The 15,588-nt window shown below is 38.9% G+C and overlaps 2 protein-coding genes across 2 annotated transcripts in view; both read left to right on the top strand.

Moving 5' to 3' along the window:
• Positions 1–4,302, top strand: part of LOC142052501 (macrophage mannose receptor 1-like) — a 34,269-nt gene extending 29,967 nt beyond the window's left edge. The window contains exons 27-29 of the mRNA XM_075082694.1: positions 636–803; positions 2,584–2,613; positions 3,186–4,302. Coding sequence (XP_074938795.1) covers positions 636–803; positions 2,584–2,613; positions 3,186–3,430 — 443 coding nt within the window. The 3' untranslated portion in view covers positions 3,431–4,302. The remainder of the gene's footprint in view (positions 1–635; positions 804–2,583; positions 2,614–3,185) is intronic.
• A 2,174-nt stretch (positions 4,303–6,476) lies between these two features.
• LOC142052498 (macrophage mannose receptor 1-like) overlaps positions 6,477–15,588 on the top strand; it is a 33,887-nt gene continuing 24,775 nt past the window's right edge. Inside the window, exons 1-5 of the mRNA XM_075082691.1 lie at positions 6,477–6,614; positions 8,958–9,353; positions 10,176–10,349; positions 12,654–12,812; positions 13,529–13,642. Of these exons, the coding sequence (XP_074938792.1) occupies positions 6,545–6,614; positions 8,958–9,353; positions 10,176–10,349; positions 12,654–12,812; positions 13,529–13,642 (913 nt within the window). The 5' untranslated portion in view covers positions 6,477–6,544. The remainder of the gene's footprint in view (positions 6,615–8,957; positions 9,354–10,175; positions 10,350–12,653; positions 12,813–13,528; positions 13,643–15,588) is intronic.

Below are 15,588 nucleotides of genomic sequence, written 5' to 3'. Positions count from 1 at the left end.
AGTTGCAGGTGTCTGACGGGAGCCCACAGCATCGACCTCTGTGTCTCTGTATTGAAAAAATTAGGCTACTGGTTACCAGAAAAAGAGTGCAGTGGAAAACATGCACCTGGAAGAAAACAACGCTAGTGACAATCCACAATCAGTCAGCAAGGATCTTTTTAGGTTCATTTTAACTCATTGATACTTCAAATTTTTTGTTTCAGAGTTTATGCAAAAAAAAAGTTCTAATTTTAACTAAGCATGTTTAAGCATTACAGTAAAAGTTTCTTGATTTTCAGTGATTACTGCTGAAATAATAATTTGGAAATTTAAAAAAAGCCTAGCTTTAATTTTTTTCAGTTTGAAACTTTAGTACCCTAGACAAAAATATGGGGATATGTAAATCAAAACTAAGTTGTCATTGGCAAATCTGCAAATCATAACTTGGAAAAGCAAATATATTGTTTTTAAGAAGAGAACCAAAAGAAACAAAATGCATTAGAAAATAAAAACAGATGGAATTTTTGGAGAAAGTTGTATTGCTTTATTAGGCTGAGTAAAGTAATAATATTAATATTAATATTAATATCCACTGATATTAGTGAAGATCTTTAATGTGGAACTGTTAGTATTGCTACTAACATTTGCAACATTAGGGCAGCTGCTTTGGCAAGACAGCAGTGCCTTAGACTTTGTCAACTGGGATGAAGGACAGCCCCTGGAGGACAGGCTTGATTATTGTGTGGAGTTGTCTGCTTTCTCCGGCTACTGGAGTATTCTTCCGTGCTCTTCCCAAAAGGGTTTTATTTGTAAGAAACCAAAGAGTAAGTGACTTCTTTAATATTTGCTTTTGATGTTTATGGTTTTATTTCAGTAGTAGTAGCACAATATGGTCTTTATAAAAGACTGACATAAAACTTTGCATTTACAGTCTTCCTTATAACCTGTTTCAGTATTCAGAAAAAAATGATATGAATATAGAGTTATCCTTTTCTTTGTCTGCCCTGTTCATGTTTTATTGCTTCATAACTTCAGATTTTCTTGCATTCTGTGATGAATATTCAATGAATAACTAAAGATGGTCAATATTTTCTGGAAAATTTTTAAATTCCTTTGTAGTTTTTCTCCTGTCCAACATACACTCATATTTTCCTGCTAACATATATATTCACTTTCTATGGAACAAGGGTTGCATCAATAATGTGCTTTTCTTCCTCTTGCTGTACTATGATACATGCTGTTCCAGTAGGAGACGGATGAAGCAATTCCAGTGAAATAATAACAGAACGGAAGCACAATCCAGAGCACGTATAGTGACCTTTGAAAACAGTAGAAGTGTTTTGTTTAGCTTTTTTCTTTTTTTTTTTTTTCAATATTGTGTTTCTGTGTAGCACCATCTGCTTTGGTCAGGAAGCAGAAATACCAGAATATCATGAGCCAAGCAGCCATGTGGTATTTTGGAGTTTAACTGTTAATTCTGCAAAAAAGTATGATTTCCTGCCCTGTTTCGCAACCCTGAGGTTTGGGATGTTTCTGAAGTTCTGTCCTTTCCCCTCCCAGAGCAAAGCTGCAGCTGGTGGGGAAAGCAGCCGTACACATCCACAGCAGTGACAGAGCATTATCCAAAAAGGAAAATTCTCCTTTTAGGGCAACCCCTAAATTTCTTTGGGTAGTCAGAGAACTGACAGTACAGAAAGCTAATTCTTTCTTACCAGGTATATCAGAAAGCATAAACTCAATGTCAACACATACTTTATTTGTTGGGTTCGTCTGTGAGCGGCCCCCATGTGCAATGCCAAAATACAGAGAATATTCCCCGACACCAGGTTCTCCAGTCGAATGGGATTTCAGCACAAGCAAATACTACATTACAGTGAGCTCTGCATCCTTCCAAGGGGCAATTTAACAGTTGCTTTTCCTTCATGCTCTCAAACACGCCGGGGCTTAATGCGTTGCTGTGCTTCTGCTGCAGCAGCCCGGCTCCTGGCGCTTCCTACGCTGGAATGCGCATTCCGACTCTCCCTGTGGTTCCTGCTGCCCATGGGGAAGATCTGCTCTTGCACCGGCCATCACCCAGCTTGCACCCAAGAAAAACCTTGCAGATGGCGCCCTCTTTGCACAGCCGGGAAAAACTGCACAAGAAAGCTAGAGCTTGTAAATGTAATTATAGATGCATATGAATTATGGTAAATTAAAACCTGCTGGGTCTCAAAGGAATTGTGTGCAATACAGGAAAACTGTCAAATATCCTCAGCATTTGATCAAGTTTTTCCCAGTCTCTGCAGGCACGCAGACCCAGTGAAGAGGGCAAGGTTTATTAATCAGGGGAGAAGAGAGTCCAGCTAAAACAGTGCTTGGAGATTCTTTGGTTATTAAAGAAGAAGCAAAGAGGGGGAAAAACACTGCAGTTTTATAACAGTGAATATTAGGTTAAAAATCACTCACACCTTTTCATATCTGTTAATTTAGCAAATGTGTTGCCAGGAGAAGTGATGAGGTAACCTTGATGCACAGGCTACCAGACCTTTTGCTAAAATGAATCTGTTAGGAAGAAAATATGACCTTTTTAGATTTTGACTAAACTTTTGTCTCTATCTTTGACAGCTATTCTTAAAGCATCTGCAAACGTGGAAGGTAGGATTTGTTTTTCCTTCCCAATAGTTTCAAAGAGACATGAAAATAAATACTTGGGTTTTTTTATGAATTGGTATTTATTATTTGTCTTTTATGTTTTTATTTATATGAACTTAATTCACCTAGTTGCCATTCAATTCATTCCCAGCATAATTTAGCAGTACCTATGAAACACTTTAGGACATCCCAGGATAACTAAATGCTTTGGTAAACTGATCCTCCCCTCTTTGTTCCTTCTTCTGCATGGTAAGATCTATGAGGGGGACTGACACAGAGACATTATGATAGATCCTATCCTAAAAACAAGTAAACCGTATCCTAAAAAACCAATACAATCATATCTACACCTAAACTGTCATAGCTTCTTTGCCCACCCTCCTATTCTTGCCCAAAAAAAACAGTAGAAGATGACCAGGAGATGTTGAGGTTATACTCCCTTTCCTTCATAAATGTGGGTTGCTGATTAACAACCTGGTAATTAAGGGAGAAATTAGACCAATAGTTTTCAGTATTCTTCATATTTATTTATGGCTACAGTACACCCACTTCTATTTGTTTGTATTGATTTGCAGGTGCCACAAAGGAAAAAGCATATGGTCACATGAATATGTGGATACTACTTACTCTGGTCCTCCTCATTTCATTAGGGATGGGCTTCATGATTTATTTCTTATTCAAGATCAAAATTCAAAGTGAGACTGAAAGAGAGGCAAGGTGGCACAGCACACTGCTGGAATACAGCTGTGTCCTAACCGCAAAGGACAATGAAAATGATTCTACAAATGACAAAGAAGAAAAAGAGCATAGTGCCGCCTAATGGGATAACACAGCCGGACTATATGTTTATGTTAACATAACTGGAACAAAGCTGGAACATAGCTGGAACAAAGGAAATCTTAGTAAAAGTTACATGCACCTAACAAACAAACACTATGAAAAAATTAGCAATTAATACTTTGGTATGGATTAAGAGCTATTGCTCTATGCTCTTCAAGAAATACTCCCAGGGCTAAAACTCAGTGCTGTATAAAATGGCTAATTAAACAAGCATGACAAATAGCAGAACTACTGTGAATTTAAATTTAAACATTATGGATTAATTGCCTAGTGTTTTCTCTTTGTACAGATTTGTGGCAGCATCACATAATGAGTCAAGTGCAGCCATAGAGCAAGCACTCTCTTTGCATAGCACTCAGTCCCAAAGCCTACACTTTGAGAATGTATCTCACCACAGTGACTGAAGAGTGCACACAGTTACTTAAGTGAAATGGTGTTTAGAATAAAGAGGGATTAACATGAATTCTCCCCCCATTATTGCCCCTGTTTTACACTCTTTACACAAGTACCTTCCTTGCCATAGTAAGTGAAATGCAAATACTTGTCCTTCATTCACAGCTTCAACTTGGATTTTGCAAAACAAGTAAATCTTTGCAAACACACTGTCGTATTCTGTGACTTTGAATGTTTTCTATCAGTTATGAATATGAGACTATATTGATAAAGGATCTGTATCTTGCATAATAATACTTCAGTGTTATTTAATTAGCTTGCAGCGATGTTATATGGTTTGGAGAATCATTTACCTTAAGAGAGAGGCTAACAGGAGGAAACACAGAAACATGAACAAGGCATATGGCTGAAAAGAAACATAAATAAACTATAAAATAAAGTGGATGTCAAATAAGCTGGAAGAATCCATTCCTGTTTTTATTTCACTTGATTGCTCATTTTAGGATGCCTTTTCTTAGAATCATAGAATTGTAGAATCATTAAGGTTGGAAAAAACCTCTAGGATCATCAGGTCCAACCATCAACCCAACACTACCATGTCTCCTAAACCATGCCCTGAAGTGCCACGTCTACACATCTTTTAAATACCTCCAGGGATGGTGACTCCACCACCTCTCTGGGCAGCCTGTTCCAGTGCCTGAAATGTCTTTCAGTAAAGACATTTTTCCTAATATCCCATCTAAACCTCCCCTGACCAGCTTGAAGCCATTTCCTCTCGTTCTTTCGCTAGTAACTTGGGAGAAGGGACCAACACCCACCTCACTACAACTTCATTTCAGGTAGTTGTAGAAAGCAATAACATCTCCCCTCAGCCTCCTCTTCTTCAGACTAAACAACCCCAGTTTCCTCAGCCGCTCCTCAGAAGACTTGCTCTCCAGACCCTTCATCACCTTCATTGCCCTTCTCTGGACATGCTCCAGCAACTCAATGTCTGTCTTGTACTGAGGGGCCCAAAACTGAACACAGTATTCGAGATGAGGCCTCACCAGCATCGAGTACAGGGGGACGATCACTTCCCTACTCCTGCTGGCCACACTATTCCTGGTACAAGCCAGGATGCTGTTGGCCTTCTTGGCCACCTGGGCACACTGCCGGCTCAGCACACTGCTGGCTTCTCTTACTGTCCTCCAACCCGCTGATAAATGGACTGATGTGTATGCACTGTATCCATGCTACAGGCCAGTAAGGCAGACACAACAGTGTCTTGGCAGCAAAATACTGTAGAGGTTTTTGGTGCTTTTTAAGTTTTCCATGAATTGTATGTTGATCAGATGACTGATCAGGAAAAATAAAAAGGATCTCAAGGATCTCTGGGAAAAAAAGACTATATGTGCATAAGACCTGTATAGGAGAGGTCAGTGAGAAGGTGAGATTCACATGACATTGGATTGCTTGTTTGTAGATATTGCAGTTAAACAAAACATATTGCATATTATCTGTCTTGTAAATATGGACACTTACAATTGGATTCAGTGCTGTTTGATGGCTAACAGTGAAGGCAAGGGAAATGAAAAGAGTGAACAGATGAAAAAAAACCCAAACCTGAAATAATGTCATTATTGAGAATTTTAATATTTTGATAGTTGATATTGGTAACACAGCTTTGAAGACCCTATACTATAGGTTTCTTCTCTCATGTTAAGTGACATTTTTGCCCTTGAGAATATATTGTGAAATTTGTCTTCATAATAAAGCCATGAAGAATAAGAGAAAATTCTACAGGCAACTCCTGCTCAATATCTTTCCTACTTTTCCTTTGAAACAAATAAGGGGTTTTGCATAATAGCTGAAGTTGATTTCCACTTAATAAAGGGCTTCAGCTCATTTGTAATGTTTGAGAATATTCCTCTTTGCTTGTCTCATTTACACTTGATACAAAGAAAGATTTATTAAGTATTTAAATTCATTTGTACTTTATGGATTAAATAATTTTGAAAGACAGTTTTGTTGTCAAAATCACTGGTTAACAGAAAGATTTGTAAATATTTGGCTAATTTATATTGTTTGTCCTGAGATAAATTCACATGAAATAACAGCACAGTACTTTTACCAGTTGATAAATCATAGAAGAGAAAACCCAGGTGTATACATAGTGCCCAGTTTGTCAAGTTACTGACCAAAACTAAATCATTCCATCTGCATTAATTTTTCACACTGAAACAGTCGATGTTGCTTGGTGCATCAAATCAAATTAATATACCTTTGGTAGCAGTGAAGACCTATCTGGCCAAGAAATTTGCATGTATTTTTTTCTTAGTTTCCCAGGTCTGTATGTATGAGATTTAAAGTACAGCCACTTAAAGTGCACTCTATGCTTCTTTGTTTTTCAGGGCCAGGACTTTACAATGCCAGAGCAGAACAAGAAAGTTAAAAATTCAGCAGAATGATGTTGAACTGTTCAATTTTTGCCAATTGCATTCGAATGTAAGGAAACTTCACTTTGAGATGCAAAGTTTGAATTCTGTAATTATTTATAGATTTCAAAATACCATGTGACAGGATATTTCCTTATTTAGAGCCCAGAGTTTTCTCTTTCAACTAAAACTCCCCAAAACTGAGGAGAGCGCACCAACTGGTTTCTTAAGGACTTCCACTGCAGCAATTAACTTCAGCTCATCTCTTTGTGAATAAGAAGAAAGAAATGAAACACTTCACTTTCTCTGCAATCTTAGTTTTCCTCTCTTTCGTTCACACTGCCTTTCAGACACTCGGTGAGTCTTTGTTTTTTATCCCCTGCAAAAGTGGATGTGAAAGTAGGCATTTTTGTTGTCTTGCTTGTTTCTCAGGCTGTTTAAGATTTTCACACAGCTTGACTGCCCTGCATTTCATATTCATCCTAACTGGAGTGGTCCACAGAAGTTTAAAAAAGATGCAGATACAGAGATGCTGGTCCACTTTTAAACAGAGAGGAAGATTCAAGATGGGGTGAAGCTGGGAATCAGAAGTCAGGACAGAGTCATGTATGCAGATAAAGATTTCCTTTTGGATACAAGTCAATTATTGGTTATGTCTGCTCTGTGAAGTAGATAGACTTCACAGTGTACTCCATAGTCTTTGTTTGTATGTGTGACCGAGTTACAAAAAAATGAAAAAGATAAAGGAATTAAATAGGGTGCTGTATGTGTATCTCTTAGGATGAGGTTCTGTGGAATGAGATGGAGCTTGTGGATTGCTGTGAGATGTAACATTGAGCAGATGCCAGTGAAAAAAATATTTAAAAGATCAGAGTCAATGACAGCCCTGGAATAACCACTATGGCTTTCAGAGTAAGGATGAGAGGTATAGTTAAGGCTCTGAAGTTGATCAATGACAGATCACAGCTCCCTTTTGATGTGAGGATGGTGATAAGGTTCAAGGACATTTTTGATTCATCCTTCAACTCGTTAGATTTGTGGAGGAGTGGGGTACAAACCACAGCTTCTGAAAGCAAACACTGTGCCGTGTGGGCTGTGCCAGCACCAGCCTGTGCTAAAAGGGAATCTCCCCTCTGCTCTGTGACCTGGGACCCAAACTCATGTGATAGCCCAAGCACGAACATCACAATTTCCTGCAAGAACTCCTATTATTAGACCCAAAAATACTACGAAGGGCAATAGCTGAACCTTAGAGCACTACACAAAGCACTTATTTAGTTAGCAGTCAGAAATAAAAGATTTAATAAGATTTAAAACTTTCTGTCTGAATGGTCAAAGAAAGAAACTAAGTCTTAGCTCCAAATTTAGATCTGAAGAAGTGAAACTTCCATAGATTACTAAGGTGGTCAAGGTAATACAGGGCCTTCTCGGGAGAGCTCAGGTATTAAATACAGATATCCTAACAAGAACTATTCCTCCTGACATAGCTTTCCAGAATTTCCCAGACACTTCCTGCTCTGTTCACTACTCAACATTGGCTGTGCCCTGACATCCTACCTATTTATTTACCACCCTATATATTTACTTTAGTGTTTGGAAGGGTGTGTCACTGCCCCATGTGGTTATTCTCTCAGATGGATATGGGGGTGATGCTACATCTCTATTTCCAGGTGGGGATTTGAGGCACAGAGAACTGAAGGGCAAAGCCTTGCCCTCCTGTCCCTTAGGTCCTAGAACATTCCCTGTAGTTGAAATTTCACTCCCTCATTACCCAAAGCCAGTGGGAGCTGTATGCTACTTGACATTTTGAAAAGCAGGCAGCTGTGTTCACAACCGATGCCCAGCACTGAACCATCTGCTTTACACATTGGCAGTACAACTGCAGTATTGGGCAGCCCTTCCCAGCAGGGCCTACTGATCTTGATGGATTGCTAAATTAGGCTGCCTATAATCCTTTGGGAGTGTTAGTCAGTTTGTTTGGCATTCACATATTGTCTTTCCATAAGAATGCCTAGGCACACACCTATAGTATCTTTACCTCTATATACTGCCCAGTGTTGGTTCTTGTGAGAATGTTTGTGATTTGACTGTGTCAATTATGTTGACTTCTTAGGAATGAAGAATTAATGAGAGGATAGTGGAACAAGGCAAGATAACAAGTCATAGTTCCAGTTTTTCATCCTAAAAACCACCCCAAACCACAACAGAACATGCCAGTTACAGAAGGAACAAGAGTCACAGAAGGCTCACTCACTGACTATTAAGCACAGTGTAACTGCATGGAGATGTATGTAACATGAGCTGAATCTATGGTGCATGAAGTGATGGCAAAATTCCAAATCTTCAGTAAGGTCTCTTTTGGAAATCTTGAAAGAAATGTGTATTTCAGGAGGGATTTAGAAAAAATTAAATCCACTATACTCATAAAAATTCCATTATACAGATGACATTTTTTAAGCTGTCATAATGTATTTTATGTGCTGTTATTCCTCTGTATTTTATTTACATAAGCTGCACGTATTTTTGCTTCACAGAAGGAAATAAGTTTTGAAAATGCTGTTTGATCTTTGTAAAAGCCACTCAGATTAGCAGTCTGCTGACATGAGTCAGATCAGCATAGAATCAACAGCGCTTTCCTCACAAGCTCCCCCACCATGTGCTCACCATAAATAGGTTAATTCTGATTATTTTGTTTTGCAGGCAGTGAAATATTTTTAATGTACAATGAGGATACTAAGCTCTGTTTAATTGCTCAAAGTTCTCATGCAGTCACAACAGCTGCTTGCAACAAAAACACTGAGTTACAAAAATTCAGGTGGGTGCCTGATCACCAGGTGATGAGCATGGCATTTGCACAATGTTTGGGAGTGCCCTACAAGCAAAATCAGGCTAAAATTTCTTTGTACCCCTGCAACACGAAAAGTGAATTCCAGAAATGGGAGTGCAGAAATGCAACCTTGGCAATCCAAGGGGAAGATTTATTTCTCAGCGCTGGCAAAAATAAAGAAAATATCGTGCTCGACATAGGATCAATGATGGTGAATAAATGGAAGGTCTATGGAACCATGGATGATTTGTGTTCTAAAGGCCATGAAGGTAAAGTTTAAAGGTTAATCTTGACAGTTTCTTCCACTTGTTTGCCTCACAGATAGGGTCCTTTGTTTTCTGCTCCCCTTAGTCTAACATCAGCTGTTCCACCTCAGGCAATGTTGGACTGGAGGATGATTCATTTACATACTCAGGCCTGTGTTCCTGCATCCTGGAGACGTACAGGTGCTTAGCTTCAGAGAGAAATGGTATCTGCAAAATGTGCATACTTTTCTTTTCTTTTAAAGGAAAAGGTGGATCTAGCAATTTTTAATTGCTAGCTTTAATCAAATTCAACTTTATCCTAGTACTAGTGAAGTTGTATTAGCATTTTTGGATGAAAGGCAAACATCCTTAAGTTTAATGTTCCTATAGTAAATATAAGGAAATAATTCCATGCATACTACCATTCAGTTCCTCTACAAGATTTCAGATGACAAAAAACCCCAAAACATTTAACAGTTAAATAAATGATTTATTTTTAGTGAATGGTGTGAAGCTACATGAAAACCAAAATAATGCTATTTTTAGAAACTTATTTTTAAATATATGAGACATAAATGACTACATTTTTTCATAGTTCTTGACTACAGTATAAAACTGCTCTATTTCCAGCCATTACAGCTGGCAATATTGTAAGTAAATGGTAGATTGCAAGACATACCCAGGACTTCCTTGGAAGACACTGCTGGTGCCAGCAGGTCTCCAGTTATCCTTGTGTAATACTTGTAACACTTTCTCCACATACTCTTATGGAGAGTAGAGATACATAGAGAATTGTGTCCCCCGGATTCCTGCACCTATATTAGCATTTCTCTTTTGCCCCCTCAGATCTGTTTACACTGTTAGGAAACGCCAATGGAGCTCCATGTGTCTTCCCCTTCCAGCTGAGTGGTAAATGGCACGCCGGGTGCACGGCTGCTGGCAGGTCAGATGGCTTGCTCTGGTGTGCAACAACTCCCAACTTCGATGCGGACCATTTGTATGGGTTCTGTCCAACTGGAAGTAAGTCCCAAATGCTGACATAGATGCTATAACACAACACTGTTAGGTAAATATATCAATACTGAGACACTGTTACTAATATGGAAGGGAAAAAACCTTGTAATGACTTTATTTTACTCAAAAAATGTCTCTGCCATGCCATAACGTTTGTTACAGAAGAAACAAAAATGTTTCTTATGAGCTACAGTCAGGCTGAAAGTTGTCTGGGTGTATCAGTCAGCAGCTAACACCAGGAAAAGACAGTATGCTTTAAATATGACTGCATTCAGCATAAAATAATCTCAAAATTGAAACGCTACTCACAGCCTAAATCTTTTTGTGTAATTGCTATTTGTGGTAACAGTAGTCTGACCTTTTCTACTGATGCAAATCCCTGTTCTGTATCACAAGATTGGTCTACAGTCCGCAGAAGGATGTAGTTTGTTTTCTGAAAGACACAAAATAAGAAGATTGGCTCAGATGTCTTACTGAAATAGCAGCCTCATCAGCCTCTCCCTTGTAATGTTTCAGATAACATTACAAGATAACATTATCTGAACAGATGCATGTGTGTGCATCTGAGTGATGAAGGACATCAAACTACAGTGTTAATGAAGATATTAAAAATGCTGCCTCAGACTTAATTTTTCAGTGCTATACCACAGACCCACTATTTGTCATTTTGATAGGAGTATTGCACTGGGAAACCAGGTTCAACTCATTATCAACCACCATTTTCATTGATATTACTGAAAATTATTTCCTGGTGCAACATTGCATGCAGTACCTTGAAGAATCCCAGAACATCCTCACTATATAAACTGGCAAACATGATGTATTTGGCATTATAAAATTGCTGGGACAGTACCACTAACGCTTAAAAACTATTTAAACAATTAAAAAAAATGTTAAAAATCTGAAGTGAATCAGCAACAAACACAATAAAAGTTAGAAAGCATTTATTCTCATGAATCATTCATGAAATTCAATATTTTTTCTTCAACAAAAGAAGGGGAAATGTAATCACAGCTTATTAGCACTTGCCCAGGGAACTGCTCTGCTAAGAGCGAGTTCTCAGAAGACAATTCTAAATTCCAATTACCTAAAATATATGCAGACTAGAGATAAGGAATACATTTTAAAAATTCATAGAATCATTGAATCATTGAATCATTTAGGTTGGAAAAGACCTTTAAGATCATCAAGTCCAACTATAAAACTAACACTGCCAAGTCCACCACTAAACCATGTCGCTAAGCATCACATCTACATGTCTTTTAAATACCTCCAGGGATGGTGACTCAATCACTTCCCTGGGCAGCCAGTTCCAATGCTCAACAACACTGTCAGTGAAGAAATTTCTCGTAATATCCAAACTAAACCTTCACTGACACATATTGCGGCCATTCCTCTTGTCCTATCACTTGCTACTCGGGAGAAGAGACCAACACCCACCTCACTACAACTTCATTTTAGGTAGCTGCAGAGAGCAATAACATCTCCCCTCAACCTCATTTTCTCCAGACTAAACAACCCCAGTTCCTTCAGCTGCTCCTCAGAAGACCTGCTCTCCAGACCCTTCATCAGCTTCATTGCCCTTCTCTGGACACGCTCCAGCAACTCAATGTCTGTCTTGTACTGAGGGGCCCAAAACTGAACACAGTATTCGAGATGAGGCCTCACCAGCATCGAGTACAGGAGGACAATCACTTCCCTACTCCTGCTGGCCACACTATTCCTGGTACAAGCCAGGATGCTGTTGGCCTTCTTGGCCACCTGAGCACGCTGCTGGCTCATGTTCAGCCAGCTGCCAACCAGCACCCCCAAGTCCTTTTCTGCCAGGCAGCTCTCCAGCCACTCCTCCCCAAGCCTGTAGTGTTGTAAATGTAATTAATGATGGCATAGTTTGAAAAGCAAACTTTCCATCATTGGAAAGGTTTGCATTTCAATTGTATTTCAGCCAAGAATTAATTTGGGCATAGCCTATGAGCTGCTGAACAAGTTTTCAGAGTAGATAATGTCCAAGGTGCATTTTTCCTTTATTGATCTCTTTACACTATTTTTTTTTCACCTGGACGGTACCAGATTTGACAGGGGAACCTGAAAATAAATTATTAAAGGCCCATCTCTGCTAAGGTTAATGGCAAACCCTCTTTTACTTAACAAAGAGCAAGCTAATGGAAGAGTACGGGTTTTGGGGGTCTGAGCCTCATTTGCTCCAAGAATCTGATTTAACAAGTAAGATTGCAGTTAAATTTTCTCATAACATTTTGTGTAAGATGTTTATGACAAACTGAAATATTAAATCTCTTTCCTTTCACACAGACAATGACAGATTTTGGAGTACAGATCCTTTGACAGGAATCTCCTATCAGATAAACTACCAGTCAGCTCTCACGTGGCATCAAGCAAGGAAGAGCTGCCAGCAGCAGAACGCAGAATTATTAAGTATCACAGAGATACATGAACAACTATATCTAAGAGGTAAGCTAATATGCAAAACTCCGTAAAAAGTGTCTAATGGGGTTTTTTTCACTGATTATAAATGTTTCAGTGCTTTAATCACGTTACAATAAATAGCTCATGTAATAATAGTATATGTGCTACTAGGGAAATAGCACAATTACTGTGAATCAAGCTTTTTATAGGTGGAAATTTTGTAAGTTGTGGAATTGCCATTTGAAATTGTTTCTATTATTATTATTATTATTATTATTATTTCAAAGAAAGATAAGGATTTCCAGATTATTCAGCAAAAGTTGGTTCCAGCTCAGAAAACACCAGAAAGGTCCCAGAAAGGGACCTTACAAGGAGGATATTCATTATAGGACATAGTCATTATATGACTTTTGTGTTAAGAAATCAGTATTCTTCACATATGTCTAATGATAGATTTTTTTGAAATACCACACAAATTTTATACAAAACACTATTCAAAATCTAAAGACTTTCCAGATTTATGCATAGACTCTGTATTATGAAGGCCCTGTATCAATTGCATCACACTTAAGCAAACTTGTAACATAAATATTAACAATAGCAATTCAGTGTTTTGGTTTTCAAAGCTTATTGCTTACATATAACTGTAGAATAGCATTAAATTCAGATTCAGCAGACATTTATTATCTTCCTCCAAACTTTGAAAATGCAGAGCATTTTCTAATGAATCTTATTAAAATTCAACTCTTTTGGTTACCTAGATTGGATTGACAGCAAGAGATCCTCTCTCTGGATTGGGCTTAACAGCCTGAATCTCAACAGCGGCTGGCAGTGGAGCGGTGGTGTTCCCTTCAGATACTTTAACTGGGCACTAGGTAGTAATTGTTTTTTTTAACAGTTTTTGGGATGAATCTTTCCCGCCAGAATGCTGAGTGCATATTAATAACTGTCCTGTAGTATTCCTCATGAACACAAGAAAATGGAGTTGAAAGCCTGTGAGATTAAAAAGCTGAGAATGATGCTTTTCTTCACTGGATATACCACAAGGAGTTTCAAGTAGAAGAGTTAAATAAACTGATCTCCTGACAGAAGTAGATAAAGTGGAAAGCGTTAGTTGAGCTGTAGCATGCTAGGAATGCCTTCAAGTCAGTTAAAACCTCTGTGTCTCTTTGACTCTCACAAGGGCTATCAGATCCCACAACCTGCAAGGACTCAGCTGTTGGTGAGCATTAGTCTTTCAAAGCCTTCCCCTTCACCTTTTTATGCTTTTCCTCTTTTCTTGTCTCCTCTCCTCTTTAACATTCAGGAGAGACTGTAAATAGATTTCACAGCACTGGCAGTTTATCTTTGAAAGTCACTTAATTATTGTCATGGCAACAGCTGGTTGCACCAAACGCTGAATGTTTGCTTGCTTAATAAATGCGCATATTCCATCTTTTGGCCTTCCCCAAGTCTAAAAGGTGCCACCTGTTTTTATCTGGCACAGAAGATGAAGGGAAAGCCCAGAGCTGCTGAGTCTGCTAGAGGGTTTTCTACCTTCTGGTCAAATCCCTTAGGCCTTGCAGAGAAGAAGAGCAGTTGGCTCCCAGATCAAGTACCCCACACCCTTGGATTTACTGTATCCCCACATGATGGCCGTTATGATGAGTTAATCTACACATTTCCAGTTTGCTGCAAAATTATTATAACTTGTATCTTTTGGAGGGAGGAGGGAAAATAAAAGGTCATTGCACTGTGGACCTCTCTGAGAAGAGGAAAATGCTGCCCATTCCCCAAGGACAGTGGTCCTGGAGGACCTCCTGGAAGGGTGGTTGCAGAGTCAGGCAGGGGAGAGACACACAGCAAGTGTGAGGGTATGTGAGGGGCTCATCTTGCAGCAAGGAACAGATCTGCAGCCAAGTTGCCAAAGAGACATGCAGAAAAGACCATCCCAATGGGCCTGTGTGTAACTTTTTTTTGTTCCAGCACACCACTGAAAGCTGTTGGATCAGAACCTTATACAGAAAGGAAATACTCCCTAGCAAGGGCATTGTGGAAATGAGATTTGTTTTCACACGTGATTTGGTATGCCTCATCCAACAGATGCGCCTTATGTTTTATTTTAGGAATTCCATATCATTATTTTTGTGCTCTGCTAAGCATAGCTCTAGAAATTAGAAGCCATTTAACATGCTCCCATAAAGAGGAAGCCTACCCTGCCAGGCTTGAACCATTCGAGGTTCCCACCACTCCCTACTCAACTGCCAGACAACTTAACCCACAGATTTGTGGCATTTTGCTTTTGTCTCATATTTTTAACAAATAATATTAATTCACTGAGCTTGGTTTAGCTCTACAATGCAGAGCTAGAACTCTAACTTTCGAGTTTTGAAATTTCTTTTTATTCTTAGCAGATGATGGCTCTTACTCTGAAGAATGCTCTTCTCTCTTCACATCTGTAAAATTCCTTGTCTGAATATGAACCATGTTAAGATGCTGCCTTACTCTGTTCCTGCCCAAAGATATTAGCTCAAACTGTGTCCTCTGATTTCATGAATGTAACTGTGTTTTGTGCTCATTACTTAGTCCTACTAGCATAACTGGGTCCTGACCACAAACTGTGTACAAAATTAGATGTTTCATGAGCTGTGAAACTATGAACTCTTGATTTCCTACAGTCTATGTACAACATTGCAACTGTAGCAGCACCAGGTACCTCTTCAAGGTCTGGACTCTTCAGTCCAGCATCGACTGAGGGGGCAACAACATAATTTATTCTGCAACTGGTTGTGAGCCACATATTCCTCAGGAGGTGTATGGCTGACCCTATGCTCAGGCTGAT

The sequence above is a fragment of the Phalacrocorax aristotelis genome, chromosome 2 (genome assembly GCF_949628215.1).
Source record: "Phalacrocorax aristotelis chromosome 2, bGulAri2.1, whole genome shotgun sequence".
NCBI lineage: Eukaryota > Metazoa > Chordata > Aves > Suliformes > Phalacrocoracidae > Phalacrocorax > Phalacrocorax aristotelis.
This window is presented reverse-complemented; position numbering and strand designations above follow the sequence as displayed.